This window comes from Anolis carolinensis, chromosome 4, assembly GCF_035594765.1.
Source record: "Anolis carolinensis isolate JA03-04 chromosome 4, rAnoCar3.1.pri, whole genome shotgun sequence".
NCBI lineage: Eukaryota > Metazoa > Chordata > Lepidosauria > Squamata > Dactyloidae > Anolis > Anolis carolinensis.
Window position 1 is genome coordinate 2,226,616 of NC_085844.1, and position 22,240 is coordinate 2,248,855.

General features: G+C 45.0%; 1 protein-coding gene across 1 annotated transcript; it reads right to left on the bottom strand.

Annotated features, from left to right (window-relative positions):
- Positions 1-332: 332 nt before the first annotated feature.
- LOC100560890 (cytochrome P450 11B, mitochondrial) lies at positions 333-21,777 on the bottom strand. The gene is made up of 9 exons (XM_062979854.1): positions 21,546-21,777; positions 17,386-17,541; positions 12,422-12,621; positions 10,618-10,821; positions 8,931-9,085; positions 8,479-8,645; positions 6,617-6,695; positions 4,107-4,298; positions 333-2,728 (listed from the first exon to the last, which is right to left on the bottom strand). Exons 1-9 carry the CDS (start codon positions 21,770-21,772, stop codon positions 2,615-2,617), a joined length of 1,494 nt encoding a protein of 497 aa, XP_062835924.1. The 5' UTR covers positions 21,773-21,777; the 3' UTR covers positions 333-2,614.
- Positions 21,778-22,240: the final 463 nt, after the last annotated feature.

Consider the following 22,240-nt stretch of genomic DNA (forward strand, 5'->3'; position numbering starts at 1 on the left):
CTGCCTTGTGCCTGTCTATGGTTCCTGGTTTCAAGTCTCAAGTCTTGGTTCAAATGGGACCCCCCATTTGCCCCCATTTGCATGGTCTCCATTTGCCCAATCCTTCCCCCTCTCTGGGCAAAGGCCACGGCCAAAGCGTTCTTTGCATGTGTGTCCTGCAAGGCATCAAACCTTCTTTGCAAGAAGGTGATTGGAAGAGACGCCAAGCAGGCAAAACATTGTGAACAGGGAGGAATCTCTGGGCGAGAGAAATGCCTTGGAAAATGCCTGTAATATGGGCCTGGAGGAGAAGGAAGCCTGGGCTGAAAGAGAGGCAGGCACTTCATGACTGGTCATTTATAAATGGTTTATTATTATTCCCCAATCTGCCAGGGAACCGAAATAAAAAACATGCCAATGAGAGATCTTCTGCAGCAGCCACTTCAACTCCTTGATTGCACTACAGTGTGGATGCAACACCAGTCCCAGAGCTTGCGGGAGAAAGGACTGCAAGGTCCCCCATTTAACCCCACCATTTTGCAAGATGATCCTGCACAGAATAATAATACTTTTTTTGGGTGGGGGGGGGGAGTGCAGGGTTAGTTGTGTATTTCTTCAAGGAAAGGGACTTGGACTAGATGGCCTTTGGAAGCCCCTTTCAGCTTTAAAGGCCCAAGGCTCCACAGTGTTCTTAGATCTTTAAATGGGGATCGGATGGACATCTTTTGGGAGTGCTTGAGTTAGGAGTGCCTGCATGGCATTAGGGGGCTGGACTAGATGGTCTTTGGAGGCCCCTTCCAACTATAAGATTGCAAGACTCCATAATATTCTTAGATCTTTATATGCAGGTCAAATAGGCACCTTTTGGGAGTGCTTGAGTTGAATATGTCTGCATTGCATTTAGAGAGCTGGACTAGATGGCCTTTGGAGGCCCTTTTCAACTCTAAGATCCCAAGACTCCACAGTGTTCTTAGATCTTTAAATGGGGATCAGATGGGCATCTTTTGGGAGTGCTTGAATTGGGCATGCCTGCATGGCATTAGGGGGCTGGACTAGATGGCCTTCGGAAACCCCTTCCAGATTTCATATCCCAATACTCCCCTGTGTTGTGTGTTTTCCGGGCTGTATGGCCATGTTCCAGAAGCATTCACAACCTCTGAGGATGCCTGCCATAGATGTGGGCAAAACATCAGGAGACAATGCTTCTGGGACATGGCCACACAGCCCAGAAAACACACAATAACCCTAAGATCCCGGCCGTGAAAGCCTTCGACAACACACTCCACGGTGTTCTTAGATCTTTAAATAGGGATCAGATGGGCATCTTTTGGGAGTGGTTAAGTTGGGCATGCCTGCATGGCATCAGGGGGCAGATGGGCAGCTTTTGGGAGTGCTTGAGTTGGGTATGCTTGCGTGGCATTAGGGGGCTGGACTAGATGGCCTTTGGAGGACCCTTCCAACTTAAAATTCAATGACTCCACCATGGTCTTAGATTTTTAAATAGGGATGAAATAGGCATCTTTTGGGAGTGCTTGAGTTGGGTGTGCCTGCATGGCATTTCGAGGGCTGGACTAGATGGCCTTTGGAGGCCCCTTCCAACTCTTAAGACTGCAAGGCCCCACAGTGTTCTTAGATCTTTATATAGAGGTCAGATGGGAATGTTTTCGGAGTGTTTGCGTTGGGCGTGCCTGCATGGCATTTTTAGAGGGCTGGACTAGATGGCCTTCAGAGAGCCCTTCCAGATTTAAGATCCCAAGACTCCACAGTGTTCTTAGATCTTTAAATAGGGATCAGATGGGCATCTTCTGAGAGTGCTTGAGTTGGGCATGCCTGCATGGCACTAGAGAGCTGGATTAGATGGCCCTTGGACTCCTTTCCAACTCTAAGATCCCAAGACTCCACAGTGTTCTTAGATCTTTAAATAGGGATTAGATGGGCATCTTTTGGGAGTGCTTGAGTTGGGTGTGCCTGCATGACATTAGGGGGCTGGACTAGATGGCCTTTGGAGACCCCTTCCAACTCTAAGATCTCAATACTCCACTTTGTTCTTAGATCTTTAAATATGAATCAGATGGGCATCTTTTGGGAGTGCTTGAGTTGGGTATGCTTGCGTGGCATTAGGAGGCTGGACTAGATGGCCTTTGGAGGCCCCTTCTAGCTTTAAGGTCCCAAGACTCCACAGTGTTCTTAGATCTTTATATAGAGGTCAGATGGGCATGTTTTGGGAGTGTTTGTGTTGGGCGTGCCTGCATGGCATTTAGAGGGCTGGACTAGATGGTCTTTGGAGGCCCCTTCCAACTCTAAAATTGCAAGGCCCCACAATGTTCTTAGATCTTTATATGGATGTCAGATGGGCATCTTTTGGGAGTGCTTGAGTTAGGCATGCCAGCATGGCATCAGGGGGCTGGACTAGATGGCCTTTGGAGACCCCTTCCAACTCTAAGATCTCAATACTCCACTTTGTTCTTAGATCTTTAAATATGAATCAGATAGGCATCTTTTGGGAGTGCTTGAGTTGGGAATGCTTGCGTGGCATTAGGGGGGCTGGACTAGATGACCTTCGGAGAGCTCTTCCAGATTTAAGATCCCAAGACTCCACAGTGTTCTTAGATCTTTATATAGAGGTCAGATGGGCTTAGTCAATGGGGCGGAAGGTGAGCAGTGGGGGCTTCTCCGGCATCAGGATGAACCTGTAGACCGTGTTCAGGTCCGCCTTGGAGACCGTGTCGATCTTGAAGTTGCGCAGGACCTGAATGAGAGAAATGAGAGAGATGCACAATCAGTCCATGAAGGTGCAAATCAAGGGGTGCCTCCGCACTGGGGAGTGAATCCACTGTTGGAGTTTTGTATTGTGTAGTGTTGAAATTTCACTTATGGTTTAAAGCAAACAGTAGTGTAAGAGTTAAATGCATAGAGGAGAGAGTTATCGCTAGAGGGAAACAGTGTGCAGTTTCCGGATACATAACAGGACATTGGTCACTGCTCTGGAATGTGGCCATCAATCTTGTCGGATGCTTAGATGTTACGCTCAGGCAAAGCTATGTAAATATTGTAATTACTTCAATAAATACAAGTACCACAGGCTTCAGCCCACAGCTGTGAAGTGTGGATTTATTTCTGTGTGACTAAGCAGCTAGATCACTGGAGGAGAAGGGAAATTGAGACGGAAGGTGAATGTGTCTCAATTTAATCCTTTCCTGACACCCACTTCAGCCCCACTTTGCCGGCCATGACTCAATGGGATCTGTAGTTGTAAAAGGACCTTGCAATTTAGTTTTTTCTGCCTAAGAGGTCTGTTGCCTCACCAAAATACAACTCCTAGGATTTCATACTCAATTTGAGTCTCTCTTATGCTGCTTTGGGTCTCTTTTAAGAGAGAGAAATCAGCACATAGATGATGATTTCTTTTTTGTGCGAGATGCGACTTGAGAGAATCGGCTGTCTGCCAGGATGTTGCCTAGATGTTTTGATGTTTTTACCATCCTTGTGGAAGCTTCTCTCATGTCCCTGCATGGGGAGCTGGAGCTGACAGAGGGAGCTCATCTGCACTCTCCCTGGGTTAGATTCAAACCGGCACCCTTCAGGTCAGCAACCCAACCTTCTAGTCAGCAGTCCTGCCGGCACAAGGGTTTAACCCACTGAGCTATCAGGGGCTCCTATTGATGATGATGATCGTGATGATGATAACACTATGTAACATGATTTTTATTCCTAGGTTATGGGTGTCATTTCCAAATTGGTTCTATCATAAAAACATGGGAAAATATTTATTAAACTGCAAAATTTTATTTTTGTGGGAGGGCCAGCCTGCAGCCAGATGTTGCTCTTGTTTTTCTTGAATATCTCATTGAAAGATACTCAATTTTTGCTATGTAGTGACACCAAGTCCTTGATGGAGTACTTCCTCGTTCTTCCATCATATTGCAAATCCAACACATACTGTAGGATGAATACAGTTTGACCCTACTTGAACTGCCATGGCTCAGTGCTATGGGATCCTGGGAGTTGTAGCTTCACAAGGTCTTCTCCTTCTCCAAACCAGACGTCCCAGGAGTGAATACCACAGAACCAGGGCCGTGCAAGGCTGTTTGGTGCCCGCTCTGTGCCCACAGGCGCCCGGGACTCACGTGCATCAGGAAGAGCATCATCTCCGACTCGGCCAGTCTCCGGCCGATGCACTGGCGCGACCCAAAGCCGAAGGAGAGGGCCTTGAAGTGGTTGTCCTCCTTGCCCAGCCAGCGGGTCGGGTCGTAGCGCTCCGGGTGGCTGAAGACCTCAGGGCTCCGGCCCAGGACATACAGCCCCACCTGGCACAAGGTCTGCGGAAGGACACAGCGGTCGGGGGTCAAAGGGACCCCAAGGGACATCTAGTCCAGCCCCCCTCATGCCAAGACCTCCCAAAAGATGCTCATCTGACCTCTATTTGAAGATCCAGGAACACTGTGGAGTCACATAATCTTGGAAGGGATCTCCAAAGGCCATCTAGTCTACCTCCTAATGACACGCAGCTATGCCCAACTCAAGCACTCCTGACAGGTGGCCATCTGACCTCTATTTGAAGACCTAGGGACACTGTGGAGTCATATAATCTTGGAAGGGATCTCCAAAGGCCATCTAGTCTACCTTCTAATGCCATGCAGATATGCCCAACTCAAGCACTCCTGACAGATGGCCATCTGACTTCTATTTGAAGACCTAGGGACACTGTGGAGTCTTATAATCTTGGAAGTGACCTCCAAGGGCCATCTAGTCTACCTTCTAATGCCATGCAGATATGCCCAACTCAAACACTCCTGACAGAAGGCCATCTGACTTCTATTTGAAGATCCAGGAACACTGTGGAGTCACATAATCTTGGAAGTGACCTCCAAGGGCCATCTAGTCTACCTTCTAATGCCATGCAGATATGCCCAACTCAAGCACTCCTGACAGATGGCCATCTGACTTCTATTTGAAGACCTAGGGACACCGTGGAGTCATAGAATCTTGGAAGGGACCTTCAAAGGCCATCTAGACACAATTGCCATGCAGACATGCCCAACTCAAGCACTCCTGACAGGTGGCCACCTGACCTCTAGCCAGAGCCGGCCCTAGGTATTTTTCAAGTGTAGGCGAACAGAATTTTGCCCCCCCCCTCCAAACCAATCACTGAAAAATAAAAGCACTGGATAAGCGAAAATGTTGGATAATAAGGAGGGATTAAGGAAAAGCCTATTAAACATCAAATTACATTAAGATTTTACAAATTAAGCACCAAAACATCATGTTTTACAAGAAATCAACAGAAAAAGCATTCTCGACTGCGCCCCCATATGTTTTGCGCCCAAAGCGACCGCTTAATTCGCCTCATTGCTGGACCGGCTCTGCCTCTAGCTAAAGTCCTAGGAACACTGGAGAATGTGAAGCTTAGACCTGGAAGGAACCCTAAGGGCAATCTAGTCTTACTTCTTGATGCCATGCAAACATGCCCAACTAAAACATCCACAGATTACTATCTGACCTCTATTTGAAGATCTAGGAACACTGTGAAGTCACATAATCTTGGAAGGGACCTCCAAGGGCCATCTAGTCTACCTTCTAATGCCATGCCGACATGCTCAACTAAAACACTGCCAAATCCATCCCACAATGTCCTTTGGTATGACTTTCCTCCAGTTGGAATTGAATGTAAGTTAACACATGCATGTGTTTCTACTTGTTGTTATTTATACTATTTATCTGTCATTCTGTGTTAGTGGGTGCCTTTTGGCATATCTATTGTTTTTGTCTGTTGGTATTTATGTAGGAACAAGAACTCAACGAAAAATATAGAGTCTCTGCAATCTAATTGTCCATAAAAAAAAACCTGAAGAAGGGCTCGACCCGAAACAAAGAAAAAAACCCGGGACTCTTTGTCGTGCATCCTTTCTAGGACACAACAAACATTTCTCATACCAGAGACTTCTCTTATTTCTACTTACCAGCCTCCTCCGCATATGCAGAAAAGCAAAGAAGACAACTATTTGCAGCATACAGCGCAACCATAATATCGTCAAAAAAAGAAGCAAAAGAGTGAATTGAACTCTAACTATTTTGTAACTTGTGCGGATATGAGTAAAAGTTTTTGTGCGGATATGAGTAAAAGTTTTTGTGCGGATATGAGTAAAAGTTTTTGTGCGGATATGAGTAAAAGTTTTTGTGCGGATATGAGTAAAAGTTTAACCCTGCACTATATGTTTTAAGCAGTAGAGTGAATTGAACTCAAACTGTTTCGCTATATGTACACATACTTGTGAATATGTAATCCTGTATTATTTATTTAAGAAATACCACACTGCTGCTTACTATTATTTTGTAGTATATATATGCATAAGATTACTGTGATTTAACCGACACTACTTTTGTTTCACCTCCCCTATACGATATAGATATCTGTGACCTTTTGGGTGAGAGAATTGTCTGTCTACAAAGACATTGCCCAGGGGATGCCCAGATGTGTTACCATCCTGTGGGAGGCACCAGACATCATGACTAGAGTAGATGGGAGTTGTGATCCTGTAACGCCTTGTTCTGTTGAGCCAGCAGAGTGGGATGTGAATGGCAGCACTGATCGGTCTGGGAAAAGATGCTGAAACACCTTATTGTGTGAAATACTGACCCCGGCAGGCACGCAGTAATTCTGGAGCACCATGTCTTGGGTCAGATAGCGCTGGACGGTGATGCCCACCGGGTACAGCCTGCAAGAGAGAACACAGTTGCAATGGAAATGGAAAGGGACACTTTTAAATGGAGGAGTGGGGGGGGGGGGGGGCTTCCAGGGAGATTGGGGGTCTCTTTGGGCCTGTTTTGAAGCCAAAGGGGGTCCAAGAGCAAGCACAGAGTGCAATGCAATAGTCCCTTGCAAGTGCCCATCCTTTCCTTTTGGTTGCCCGTTTCATGGGATCGTAAGATCCTAGAGTTGGGAGAGACCCCAAGGACCATCCAGTCCGACCCCCTTCTGTAATCAAGGAGACACCATCCAAGCCCTCCCAACAGATAGCCATCCAGCGTCTGTTGAAAAACAGAGAAGGAGAAGGAGGAGACTCTGCCAGATTCCCAGGGAGCAGCATATCCCATTAATGTCATCAAGAGGTTCTTCCTCATGTTATCTTGCCATTTGATTCCATGTTTCCATTGTTGTTGCATGAGAAAACCAGCCCTGGGCCCTAGTTTACCTGGGCCAGGTCACAGCTCACTGAAGTCTCATTTTTTCCTCTCTTTCTCTCTCTCTCTGGAGCCTGCCGGAGCACTAACCCAATGAAAGGCAAAGAGCACTCCATAGATGCCTTGCCATCGCCTTCCTCTGAAGGTCTATGTGATGTACCATGACAACTTGGGGTATATTACCATTGGCCATGACTTACTTGAGCCTGGCTTGTTAAAGGTACTTTGGAAAACTATGTCTCTCATATATATAATTTTCCCTAAACACTCCATGTTTTTTTCTATGTGTTCCTATTTTGCCTATATGTTGTGTTAACCTAATGTTTTATGCTCCTGAGATCCCCATTCCTTCCCTTTGGGGGAAACCTTGTTCCTGAACCCAAACATGTCTTGCATCTCACACAATTGCATAGCCTGGGGGAAAGAAACCAAGCTGGGAATTTCCTCATCAAGTTCCCAGTTTCACCTATATTTTTGGACATTGCAACATAATACTTCTATTCAGGCAGGGAAAATCACCTCTCCCTGCCCTTGGGGAAGAATCAATTTCACCACCCTGTACCTGATGAATGGGACCTCTCGCATCGGAAGGAATCTGAATGTCTACAGCCAAAACCCATCCTCTGTCATTTTTGCATGATTGTATTAATATATGATGTTTTGTTTCTCTGGGGTCTGGAACTGCTAGGCCAGCCCTCTTAATGGGCCATGCCATGTTCATCTCATAAGAAAATAGCCTTCCTGGGTAGGGCCAGAGACACTCAATCACTTTGTTATTTTTCCTGTTCAATAAAAGGAACCTCATTTATCAATGCTTAATCATCCCTTGTTCCCAGCCCACGCAGGCCAGTGAGCTGACCAGCGTGAGCTGACCAGTAGCCAGTGAGCTGACCAGTGTGACTGGTCAGAATTAGAGGCTTGGCTGCAGCCTATGTATAAAAAGGGCTGTGAAACACAACCTCTGAGTATGCCTGCCACAGATGTGGGCGAAATGTCAGGAGAGAATACTTCTGGAAAATGGCCATACAGCCCGGAATACATACAACAACCCTGTGATCCCGGCCATGAAAGCCTTCGACAACACATTGTATTCTGTATGCTATCTACTTTGTGAATGTATCTAGCTAGCATCTTATCTCCAGATAATAAAATCTTCCTTGGCTGAAAATCACCTTCTCTCCCAGCTGAAACCCAATTTGGTGTGTTTTGGCCAATCCACTCTCACCTGTGAAGGTCCTTTTTGATTTGGACCCTGAAATATGAGCTACCTGGGACCACCCTAGGACCCCCTTTTAATCCCCAAAGGCCCTTCCTCACCGGAGTGTCTCCTTGATGGCTCCCTTGAGCAGCGGCAGGCTGTTGAGGACCTTGGAGATCTCCCCGAAGCCTTGCTTCTCGGCTGCCTGGATCTCCTCCCGGATGGACGTCTGGACCTGGGGGTTGCGGGCCAGTTCAAAGAGCGAGAAGAGCAGCGGGACAGCCGTCTGGGGCCCAGAAAGGGAGACACAAAGCGAGACAAAGAGGGCAGTGAGCCTCCGTCCTGTTGAAGGAGGTCTACCCTTGACTCCCCCTGAGGCTGAGAAAGTGTGATCCACCCAAGGCCACAGCTGAGCAGGGATTCGAACTCCGGTCTCTCCAAATCTTGGTCCCAAATCACTGCACTGAGGGCTCCAACCTGGCCACCTCGCAGTGAGTGGCACCTTCCCAGGTTTTCTCTGCTGTCGTCTGAGGCTGAGAGAGTGTGACCAACACAAGGGAGGTCCCCTCACCGTATCGACGCCGCCGGCGGTGAACTCGGTCATGTTGGCCTTGATGGAGTCGAGGGACATCTCCTCCTGCAGCAGCAGTTCGGCCATGATCCCCGAATACTTACGAGGCTGGCCCAGGCAGAACTCCTGGTAGATGTTCTGGATGCACTTGTCCGCTGGAGGAGGAGGAGCGAGAGGGACAGGCAGGGGTCAAAAACCACTCCGACTCCCATCATCTCCCATCATCTCCGATGCCCGCTTTCTGGCACATAGAGCCCGGGCACACTGGCCACCTGCTACCTCCCCTTCCTTTACATTGATACATCGCTTAATGATTTTAGCTTAATGATTTTGTTGTCATATTGATTTCTATCTCGCTTTGATCTCAAAGGAAATCCAAAGCATCTCACACCACACCTTGAGACTTAGGAATGTAAGACTTTTCATAACACCTTGTAACACAATTATGGTCCCTGGGTCATAAATGTCATTTCCTAATTGTTCTATCATAAAAATATCGGAAAAGTTTATTAAACTGCTAAAACTTTGTTAGTATATTTTGCTCTAGTTTTTCAAAAAAATAGCCCCGGCTTGCTGTTGACCTAGCAGCCCCGAAAGACAGTTGCATCTGTCAAGTAGGGAAAATTTAGGGACGCTTTATGCGGGAGGCTAATTTAACTAATCTACAACACCATAAAACTGCTCACGAGGAAAAGAATGAGGAAGAACAGCCACCAATGGACGGTGAAGCAACAGCTCCCCCTGTGGCCGGAATCGTGAAGCTGGAAAGATGTTAAAAATGCCTCTGTGTCTGTCTAAAACTGAATGTTGTTTGTCTGTTGGCATTGAATGTTTGCCATATATGTGTTCATTGTAATCCGCGGTGAGTCCCCTTCGGGGTGAGAAGGGCGGAATATAAATACTGTAAATAATAATAATAATAATAATAATAATAATAATAATAATAATAATAATAATAATGCCTATCTCTTGGAGTCTCAACCAATTCAACATAAGTTTGTGGCAGACGCAAAAATAAAGTTTCAGGAGTATAGTAACTACTTTCAAAGTACCTACTGCAAACGAAACAGGAAATAACACTTTCAAACCAGGAACAGAACATTTTGAAGAAGTTGCATAATGTAAACAATCAATCAATCTGCTGGGTATCTACACTGTAGAATGGATGCAGCTTGACTCCACTTTAAACGCCATGGCTCAATGTTATGGAATCCTGTTACGGAGTTGTACTTTGGGGAGTAACCAGACCTCTTGGACAGAGAAGTTAAATTACTCTCCCAGGATTTGTAGCATAGGGCTAAACCTTGCAATGTTACATCTCCTAGGATTGCATAGCGCTGAGCCTTGGAGGTTAAAGGGCTGTCAATCTGCAGTCATTCTGCACTCCAAATGCACACTCTGCATCAACAGAACCTAGATCAGAACCCAGAACCCAGGATGATAAATGCTAAACAGTGGCAACTTCGGTTACGGTGCATCCGCTCTGGGATTCAGTCTGAACTTCTTTAAAGGGAGGTCTCCAAAGGTGCATCAACACTGGAGAATTAATGCAGTTTAGAATCATAGAATAATTTGGCACTGTTTCTGCCCTATTTTTGCTCAGCCCCTTTGAATGTTTGTCAACCAACCCAGGAGCCACTGCTTGCCCTCACTGTCCCTTTGCTGACCGCTCGCCTGTGACCCTGACCGTGGGCAAAGATGGCGTCCCAGGCGTCCATGTGGTCCTGCCACAGCTTGGGGCTGACCCAGCGCACGACCCCCGGCGGGAGGAAGAGCAGGGGTAGCGTGGTCTGCAGCATGGTCTCCACGGCCACAATGAACTTCTGCGACTCCGGGTTTGGGTTCTCCTCCAAGAGGCCCAGGCGCTCCCCGTACAAGGCGTAGCTACTGGCTGGCTCCGCAGAGTAGTAAATGGGTGGAAAGAAAGGGAGGGAAAGAGGAAGTCATTGTCATGAAAACGCAGCAAAGGAAAGAGTTCGGACGGAGATTGCTCTTGTTGCATGGTCAGCCTCACCCACCTCTTGGACTTCATCTGGACATTGCAACACAATAGCTTACTTGGGCAGGGCAATCACCTCTTCCTGCCCTTGGGGAAGAACCAATTTCACCACACTGCGCCTTTGATGAACGGGACCTCTCGCATAGGAAGGAAATCAGCATTTCTACAGCCAAACCCATCCTCTGTCATTTTTGCATGATTGTATTAATATATGATGATTTATTTCTCTTGGGTCTGGAACCACTAGGCCAGCCCTCTTAAGGGGCCATGCCATGTTCATTTCATAAGACAATAGCATTCCTGGGTAGGGCCAAAGTTGCCCTCAATCACTTTGTTATTTTTCTTGTTCAGTAAAAGGAACCTCTTTCATCGACACTTAATCATCTTTTGTTCCCAGCCCACGCTAGCCAGTGGCTGTGACTGATCAGAATTAGAGACTTGGCTGCAGTCTATGTATAAAAAGGGCTATGAAACTGTATGTTGTAAGCTATCTACTTTGTGAATGAATCACTAACTAGCATCTTATCTGCAGACAATAAAATCTTCCTTGGCTGAAAATCGCCTTCTCTCCTTGCTTGCTGGCTCATTTCAATTGGGCCTGATCTGAATGCTCACCAAAGCAGGGACTCATTTAAAATGGGCAGCTCAGGTGAATCACTTGCCTGGGTTTCTGCCAAGAGGCTTCTCCCTGGTCTCACTGCCAGGGGTTGCCTCCTAAAATGGGGCCAACACTCTCAATGTCTCCCTTGTGCAATTTCAGTTCTCCAAAATCGAGGGGTTCATAAACCCAGAGTGCTAAGTGGCCAGAAGGCCAAGTCAGGACTCAGATGGGTATGAAGGCAAAAGCAGAGGTCTTTATGGGATGAATGATTTGAATGAGATGCCATCATTGGGGTCTGGGAAGGCTTATTAAGATCTGGCGAGACTGAAGACTCCATCCTAAAAAAAATGGAACTTGAAAATGACATTATGGAGAAACAAAGGAGGTGAAGAATTGGGTTGTTGTGGATTTTCCGGGCTGAGGGCGAAACTTCAGGAGAGAATGCTTCTGGAACATGGCCATATGGCCCAAAAAACACACAACAACCCTGTGATTCCGGCCATGGAAACCTTCGACATCACAATTTTGAAGGAATCATACACGGTGGGCCCTTGGTGTCTACTGGGTTCCGAGGATTGCCAAATCCATGGATGCTCAAATCCCATTATGTGGAATATAGGAGTACAAAGGCCTCCATGATGTCAAATGGCAAGATCGAGGCTTGCTTTTTGAGATATTTTTTGACAATATTTTCAAGCCATGGACACAGAACCACAATTGGATAGGGCAGTGGCCTGTGGGAAACCCTTGTTGCCTAAGGTCCAACTGTTCCAGCAGCCGTAGGACTTTATGGGCCAGAGCCGATGCCTTTCCTAGCCATTGCTTTGCCTACGAGGGACAAAAGAAGGGCTTTTGGTGGTTGAGAAGTGGGTTTCGGCCAACAGTGATCACCTTCCAGGGCGAAGCGGAAGAGGTCATGGTAGAGGTCGACGGTCAGCGAGCGCCGGGCATTCTTCCGGACCTGCCGGTGCATGAAGTCCACAAAGTCCTGGGCCACGGTGTTGAGGAAGGGCAGGAACTTGCGGGTGCCCAGAGGACTGATCACCTCCTTGTTGAGGACCAGCCGGTCCGAGCGCCACTTCTCCCCGTTCCTGCAAAGGAGGTCACGTGTATGAGGAGCCTCAAGGGTCTCCGGTTGTGGTAAATACAATATGTAGTTTTGAAGGGACCATAAGCCTTTTCTCTAGAAAGTTCTGAGGAGAGAAGCTAGCTTGAAGTAAACAAGTGAGGTCACAGACATCACTTGTGCCAAAATAGGTGTGGAAGGTGAGGAAGACCATCAGCAATTGGTCAAGTTTAGATAAGCCGAGGTATATATTCCTTGTTAACTGCGATACGCTTTGCAGCGGGCATTTGCATGGTATAGACCTTTGAGTGTGTATGGCTGTTTGCCTTATCATAACTATGATATCAATAAATACAGTAGAATCTCACTTATCCAACATAAACGGGCTGGCAGAACGCTGGATAAGTGAATATGTTGGATAATAAGGAGGGATTAAGGAAAAGCCTATTACACATCTAATTAGGTTATGATTTTACAAATTAAGCACCAAAACATCATGTTTAACAACAAATTTGACAGAAAAAGTAGTTCAATACACAGTAACGCTATGTAGTAATTACTGTATTTATGAATTTAGCACCAAAATATCACGATGTATTGAAAACATTGACTACAAAAATGCGTTGGATAATCCAGAACGTTGGATAAGTGAGACTCTACTGTGGCCGGGCTGTGGCGCAGGCTGGTTAGCAGCCAGCTGCAACAAATCACTCTGACCAAGAGGTCATGAGTTCGAGGCCAGCCCGTGCCTGGGTCTGTCTCTGTCTCTGTTCTATGTTAAGGCATTGAATGTTTGCCTTATATGTGTAATGTAATCCGCCCTGAGTCCCCTTCGGGGTGAGAAGGGTGGAATATAAATACTGTAAATAAATAAATACTGTACTTTGCTTTTTATACTCTCACGGGACTGGGTTTTTTGCTTGATTTGCCTCCTGAGCCAGAACCCTTTTGATAAATTCTCTTACAATTTGAATGAAATTGTATGAAAGTCATATGGTTGGGGCATGGAGATGCCATCCAAAGATTCATGCCTAAAAAACTACAAAAGGAGAAGTCATTTAACTGCAATAAAAAAAAACTGCTGAATTGCTGACTTTGATGACCAAAGACAAATCGTTGTAGCTTGGCCAGATTATGAGTGTTCAGGAGATAAGAAGGGGATGCTGGGATAGATTTGGAGGTCTCAGAGGAAGATGGAGAAGTGGCCTAGAGAGAGTTGTTTTGGAATCTCCTGGCAATTCCCACAAAACTGGAGAAAGCAATATCAATACTCATGAGAACCTGCCAGAAGTGCAGGCTGAGAGGAATGTGAGAGACAAATATTTATCTCACTCAAGGAGCTTGGAATTATGAAGACAAAGCATGCAACAAAGACAAACTCGCTTTTCCCAGAAGCTTAGAGATAAGGAGAGGAAAAGCAGGTGTGTGAGAAATGACGTTATGGGAGAGATAGAGGCCTTTTAAAGTGATTCCTGCTGGTATAATCCTTTCTGAGAGCAAAGTTGTATTCAGGTAGACAGCTCTCGGTCCTATGTTCTTGGAATTCATGCATTCAAGTTTTAAATATGTCCTTGCTTCTAGTTCATACGTGGCATAGGTTGCCTGCTTTGGAGTCCTGCTTTCTTGTTTATGGATATTTTTGTGGGTTGACTCTGGAGACTGTATGTGAAAGGATTTTGGACTCTTGGCTATCCTGGAAATAACCTTTTGAACTTTGATTCTCTTTTTTGCATTTGCTTATTGTTTATATGGGGCTGGGCTGTGGCGCAGGCTGGTGAGCAGCCTTTTGCAATAAATCACTCTGATCATGAGGTCATGAGTTCGAGGCCAGCCCGTGGCGGGGTGAGCACCCGTCAATTAAAAAATAAAAAATAGCCCCTGCTCGTTGCTGACCTAGCAACCTGAAAGATTAGTTACATCTATCAAGTAGGAAATAAGGTACCACTTATAAAGTGGGGAGGCAAATTTAACTAATTTACAACGTTGGAATGAGGAAGTTCCATCACAGTGGATGATGAAGCAGCTGCTCTCTCCTGTGGCCAGAATTGAACATCCCCTCAGGAGAAGGTTAAATTGCCTCTGCGTCTGTCTCTGTTCTATGTGCATATGGACATTGAATGTTTGCCCAATATGTATATAATGTGATCCGCCCTGAGTCCCCTTCGGGGTGAGAAGGGCGGAATAAAAATACTGTAAAAAAAATAAATATATATACTCTTCTTTAAGAAGCTTTTATGACATGGTTGGGTCAGGGACCCTTTAGGGCACCCTGAATTACAGAGTCATAGATTGCAAAGAGTCTCTGGAGCAGCAGAAAACAAGCCTTGCCTGGATATCTTTCCAAATCCTAACCTTCTTTTCTCCTGGCTAAAACATCCCCAGCTCCTTAGACTATTCCTCTGAGGGATTCATGGTTTCCAAAGCCTTGGGCCATTTTGGCGGCCCTTCCCTGGCCTTCTTAATATCTGTCTGGAGTTGCTTTGCGCAGGCAAAGATGAGGTCCAACCAAAGCAGAAGAGAATGAGACTCAATCTAGTATGATAAATACTGCCAGGACACCTCCAGCTTGGTAAATAATAATAATAATAATAATAATAATAATAATAATAATAATAATAATAATAATTATTATTATTATTATTATTATTATTAGAAGAAGATCAGGGGGCAGAGGACTCTTACAAGTAAAACAAGCAGTCAAAGAAGAAGAACATGCCCTGGCAGAAGATGTAAAGCAAAGTGAAGAACCTGCTTTGATTGAAGTCAAAAATCAGAAACTCCTCAAAGCACAGCAGACAAAAAACCAGTACAAGAAAACCGCACTACAAACTAGAGCTGACAGCTGGCACAACAAAACATTGCATGGAAAGTTCCTTGACAAAATTGAAGGAAAAGCTGAGAAGGAGAAGACCTGGCTCTGGCTCACGAATGGGACCCTGAAGAAGGAGACAGAAGGCCTGATCCTTGCAGCCCAGGAGCAAGACATCAGGACAAAGGCCATTAATAATAATAATAATAATAATAATAATAATAATAATAATAATAATAGAAGACCTGGCTCTGGCTCACGAATGGGACCCTGAAGAAGGAGACAGAAGGCCTGATCCTTGCAGCCCAGGAGCAAGACATCAGGACAAAGGCCATTAATAATAATAATAATAATAATAATAATAATAATAGAAGACCTGGCTCTGGCTCACGAATGGGACCCTGAAGAAGGAGACAGAAGGCCTGATCCTTGCAGCCCAGGAGCAAGCCATCAGAACGAATAATAATAATAATAATAATAATAATAATAATAATAATATCCCCTGAAGAAGGAGACAGAAGGCCTGATCCTTGCAGCCCAGGAGTAAGCCATCAGAACGAATAATAATAATAATAATAATAATAATAATAATAATAATAATAATATCCCCTGAAGAAGGAGACAGAAGGCCTGATCCTTGCAGCCCAGGAGTAAGCCATCAGAACGAATAATAATAATAATAATAATAATATTCCCTGAAGAAGGAGACAGAAGGCCTGATCCTTGCAGCCCAGGAGTAAGCCATCAGAACGAATAATAATAATAATAATAATAATAATAATAATATCCCCTGAAGAAGGAGACAGAAGGCCTGATCCTTGCAGCCCAGGAGTAAGCCATCAGAACGAATAATAATAATAATAATAATAATAATAATAATAATAATAATATCCCCTGAAGAAGGAGACAGAAGGCCTGATCCTTGCAGCCCAGGAGTAAGCCATCAGAACGAATAATAATAATAATAATAATAATAATATCCCCTGAAGAAGGAGACAAAAGGCCTGATCCTTGCAGCCCAGGAGTAAGCCATCAGAATGAATAATAATAATAATAATAATAATAATAATAATAATAATAATATCCCCTGAAGAAGGAGACAGAAGGCCTGATCCTTGCAGCCCAGGAGTAAGCCATCAGAATGAATAATAATAATAATAATAATAATAATAATAATAATAATAATATCCCCTGAAGAAGGAGACAGAAGGCCTGATCCTTGCAGCCCAGGAGCAAGACATCAGGACAAATGCAATTAAGGCCAAGATTGAAAAATCAGCTGATGACCCAAAATGCAGACTGTGCAAGGAAACCGATGAAACCATGGATCATATCCTCAGATGCTGTAAGAAAATCACACAGACAGATGACAAACAGAGGCACAACTATGTGGCCCAAATGATCCATTGGAACTTATGCCACAAGTACCACCTTCCAGCAGCAAAGAACTGGTGGGATCACAAACCTGCAAAAGTATTGGAAAGTGAACACACAAAGATACTGTGGGACTTCCGAATCCAGACTGACAAAGTTCTGGAACACAACACACCAGACATCACAGTTGTGGAAAATGAAAAGGTTTGGACCATTGATGTCGCCATCCTAGGTGACAGAAGCATTGACGAAAAACAACAGGAAAAACTCAGCCACTATCAGGACCTCAAGATTGAACTTCAAAGACTCTGGCAGAAACCAGTGCAGGTGGTCCCGGTGGTGATGGGCACACTGGGTGCCGTGCCAAAAGATCTCAGCCGGCATTTGGAAACCATAGACATTGACAAAATTACGATCTGCCAACTGCAAAAGGCCACCCTGCTGGGATCTGCGTGCATCATCCAAAAATACATCACACAGTCCTAGACACTTGGGAAGTGTTCGACTTGTGGTTTTGTGAAACGAAATCCAGCATATACGGCCTGTTTGCTGTGTCATAATAAAATAATAAAATAATAATAATAATAATAATAATAATATAATTACAAGAGGAAGATGCCCCGCTGGTGGTTCCTCATGGCGCGATGTGCCGCCCAGGAATCGATGCCCATGCGTCTCGGGAAGATGCCCTCCGACTGGAAGAGCTGGGCGGCATCTCGGGGCAGGAAGACGTTGACCGTGTCGTAGGTGCCCACCGTCTCCCTGGCAGAAGAGGAAAAAGGGCCGTGAAGCTGCACAGTCCATCAGTGAGAGCATCTGCATAGAGGTAGCCTGGCTGTTGTTGCCTGGAGGCACCCCCTGTTTGGGAGGTGTTCACCTGCCCTTGATTGCTTGCTGGCTGGAGTTCTCCTGTTGCTGAGTGGCATCCTTTATCTACTATCTTGATTCTGGTGTTTATTTTTAAATACTGGTACAGCTGCAAGGAAACTCAATGCTATCCAAGTTTGCTAATTGCAACATTCACACCTGCTTCCAACAGACAGGGTTCTTTCTCCTACCCTGAACATTATTACACACACACACACACATATGTGTGTGTGTGTGTATGTATATGTATGTGTGTGTGTGTGTGTATACACACACACACACACACACACACTCCACTTGCCTCATTTCCAACAGACCTGTGAACAAACCTCTGAAGATGCCAGCCACATATGCAGGTGAAACGTTATGAGAGAATGCTGTGGAACATGGCCATACAGACTGAAAAACTCACAGCAGTCCAATGAAGTGCCAGTTAACACCTCCCAAACAGAGGGTGCCTCCAGGCAACAGAGGCCAGGCCCCCCTCTATGCAGATACCCCCACTGATTGACTTTGCAAGGCTACTCAATGCAATGCAGGCTTGCTAACTGCAACATCCACACTTGATTTAACAGACAAAGGTTCTTTCTCCCACCCCAGACATTACTCCAGAGATACACACACACACACACTCCACTTGCCTCATTTCCAACTGACCTGTGAACAAACCCCTGAAGATGCCAGCCACGGATGCAGGTGAAACGTTATGAGAGAATGCTATGGAACATGGCCATCCAGACCGAAAAACTCACAGCAATCCAATGAAGTACCAGTTAAACCTCACAAACAGAGGATGCCTCCAGGCAACAGAGGCCAGGCCATGTTGATGCAGATACCCTCACTGACTGACTTTGCAGCTGCAAGGCTACTCAATGCAATTCAGGTTTGCTAACTGCAACATCCACATTTGATTTAACAGACAAGTGTTCTTTCTCCCATCCCAGACATTACTCCAGAGATACACACACACACACTCCACTTGCCTCATTTCCAACAGACCTGTGAACAAACCTCTGAAGATGCCAGCCACATATGCAGGTGAAATGTCAGGAGAGAATGCTACTGGAACATGGCTATACAGACTAAAAAGCTCACAGCAATCCAATGAAGTGCCAGTTAAACCTCTCAAACAGAGGGTGCCTCCAGGCAACAGAGGCCAGCCCCCCCTCTATGCAGATACCCTCACTGATTGACTTGCAGCTGCAAGGCTACTCAATGCAACTCAGGTTTGCTAACTGCAACATCCACACTTGATTTAACAGTCAAGTGTTCTTTCTCCCACCCCAGACATTACTCCAGAGATACACACAAACACACACTCCACTTGCCTCATTTCCAAACAGACCTGTGAACAAATCCCTGAAGTTGCCAACCACAGATGCAGGCAAAACATCAGGAGGGAATGCTATGGAACTTGGCCATACAGACTGAAATACAATGAAGTGCCAGTTAACACCTCCCAAACAGAGGGTGCCTCCAGGCAACAGAGGCCAGGCCATGTCGATGGAGATACCCTCACTGCTTGACTTTGCAAGGCTACTCAATGCAGTTCAGGTTTTGCTAACTGCAACATCCACACTTGATTTAACAGTCAAGGGTACTTTCGCCCACCCTGGACATTATTTCACAGATAGATAGATAGATAGATAGATACAGTAGAGTCTCACTTATCCAACACTCGCTTATCCAACGTTCTGGATTATCCAATGCATTTTTGTAGTACATGTTTTCAATATAACATGATATTTTGGTGCTAATTTTGTAAATACAGTAATTACAACATAACATTACTGCGTATTGAACTACTTTTTCTGTCAAATTTGTTGTATAACATGATATTTTGGTGCTTAATTTGTAAAATCATAACCTAATTTGATGTTTAATAGGCTTTTTTTTAAATCTCTCCTTATTATCCAACATATTTGCTTATCCAACATTCTGCCGGCCCGTTTATGTTGGATAAGTGAGACTCTACTGTAGATAGATAGACAGACACTCCACTTGTTCTGAAGATGCCAGCCATAGATGCAGGCGAAAGGTCAGGAGAGATTGCTGTTGGAACATGGCCATACTGCACAAAAAAATCTGATTGCAACCCAGTGATTCTGGCCATGAAAGCCTTTGACAACACATCAAAGTGGTTTATCCTTCCATGTAAGTGGTAGAACAAAGAATGCCATATCTGATGCTTCTCATTATTAATTTTTCTTTCATTTGGATCCATGGCTCTGTTGCAGGGGTCCCCAAACTAAGGCCCGGGGGCCGGATGCGGCCCTCCAAGGTCATTTACCTGGCCCCCACCCTCAGTTTTATAATATAATATTTTTATATCAGTTTTAATAATATAATATATTGTATATACATATAATATTGATAATAATCTTATGTTATACAATATAATACTAATAGTAATACCATATAATAATATTAATTATATGTTATATATTACATATTATATAATAGTATAGTGGTATAGTTCAATATAGTAATATATAATGCTAATATTGTGTTATGCTAATAATATAATATACTAGCTGTGCCCGGCCACGCGTTGCTGTGGCGAAGTATGGTGGTATGGGAAATAAAGTACTGAATAATTGGTGGTAGTTAAGGTAAAGGGTCCCCTGGGCTGAGTGGGTTGCTAGGAGACCAAGTGAGTGGAGCTTAGCCTTCTAACTGGCAGCAATTGGATAAAAACAGTTATTCCTCTCCCTCTAATTAGGACTTTATTTTTCTTTTCTTTTTGTTGTATCAACCTAGAGGCATGGATAAGGGGTTGTGCTGTCAATTTTCAAGGTTGTGGGGTATTTACTTTTGTTGTTTTGTCTGCTGCCATGATGCCATCACTCTTTTATATATATAGATTGTATGTACATACAGCTGCTCTGAGTCCCCTTCGGGGTGAGAGAGGGTGGGATATAAATGTAGTAAATAAATGCAGTAAATAAATAAATAATTTTAGACTTAGGCTCAGCCAAAGTCTGAAATGACTTGAAGACACACAACAACAACAACAACAACAATCCTAATTAACTTGACTATCTCATTGGCCAGTAGCAGGCCCACACTTTCCATTGAAATCCTAATAGGTTTATGTTGGTTAAAATTTGTTGTCGAAGGCTTTCATGGCCAGGATCACAGGGTTGTTGTGTGTCTTTCGGGCTGTGTGGCCATGTTCCAGAAGCATTCTCTCCTGACGTTTCGCCCACATCTATGGCAGGCATCCTCAGAGGTTGTGAGGTATGGAGAAAACTAAGCAAAGAGGTAAATATATATCTGTGGAAAGTCTAGGGTGAGAGAGGTCAGTGTGAATGTGTAGTTAATCACTTTAATTAGCATTGAAAAGCTTATCTGCTGTCTTCTTCCTGCCTCTGGGGCATCCTTTGTTTAGAGTCGTTAACTGCCCTTGGTTGATTCATGTCTGGAAAGTGATTAACTACACATTCACACTGACCTCTCTCACCCTAGACTTTCCACAGATATATATTTACCTCTTTGCTTAGTTTTCTCCATACCTCACAACCTCTGAGGATGCCTGCCATAGATGTGGGCGAAACGTCAGGAGAGAATGCTTCTGGAACATGGCCACACAGCCCGAAAGACACACAACAACCTTGGTTAAAATTGTTTTCATTTTTAAATATTGTATTGTTCTTTCGTTGTTGTTGTTGTTGTTGCACTACAAATAAGACCTGTGCAGTATGCCTAGGAATTTGTTTGTATTTTTTTTTTTCAAATGATAATTTGGCCCCTCAATACTCTGAAAGATTGTGGACCGGCCCTCGGCTTCAAAAGTTTGGGGACCCCTGCTCTGTTGTGTCTTAGGAGCAGCAGAAAACAAGCCTTTTCAATGCGCCCTTCTCTCGGCCTCAGCGTTGGGACCTATTGGAGACACTGACCTGTAAATGGGCCCCAGGTTCTGGAAGTTCCTCTGCATGACGCGGTGGAAGTTCTGGAAGCTGTTGGTCCTCCAGAACTGGTAGAGGTTGACCCAGGCGTTGGTCCCGCTGCGGGGAATGGCCTCGAAGGGCATGGCCTTGGTGGCCACGGCGGGGGCCACTGCCCGGCAAGGCTGGCCCGACCACAAGGAGCGGGGAAAGGCCCGATGGGCCGCCCAGGACCCCATCTCTGTCCTGCCACTCGCCGTGGGTCCCCTTCCCCATAGAGAGGCCCCTTATATCCCCACGGCCAAGGACAGCCACCCCCCCCCCCTCCGTCACCACCTCCTCCTCCTGCCTGTCGCTGAGAAAGAAGTCCTGTGTCAAACTGGGGAGAGGGAAGGGGCACCCAGAGGACATCTAGTCCACCTCCGAGCAATCTTTTCTTTTCTTTTCTTTTCTTTTCTTTGTGCAAAACAATGATTCAATGCATTTTAATAAACAAGGGATTGTGCATAGAGTTGGGGGAAATACACACTAAGCAATAAATGACTCTTGCTTCATCAAAACATGTATACAGTAGAGTCTCACTTATCCAACATAAACGGGCCGGCAGAACGTTGGATAAGCGAATATGTTGGATAATAAGGAGAGATGAAGGAGAAGCCTATGAAACATCAAATTAGGTTATGATTTTACAAATTAAGCACCAAAAC

Bases quoted from the DNA above. Each gene is read 5' to 3' on its own strand.
- LOC100560890 (XM_062979854.1), bottom strand. From the start codon at position 21,772: ATGGGGTCCTGGGCGGCCCATCGGGCCTTTCCCCGCTCCTTGTGGTCG. The intron at 17,542-21,545 runs GTCAGTGTCTCC...CTCTTCTGCCAG, and splicing joins AACCTGGGGCCCATTTACAG to GGAGACGGTGGGCACCTACG. The intron at 2,729-4,106 runs GTGAGTCCCGGG...TCTCTCATTCAG, and splicing joins TGATGCTCTTCCTGATGCAC to GTCCTGCGCAACTTCAAGAT.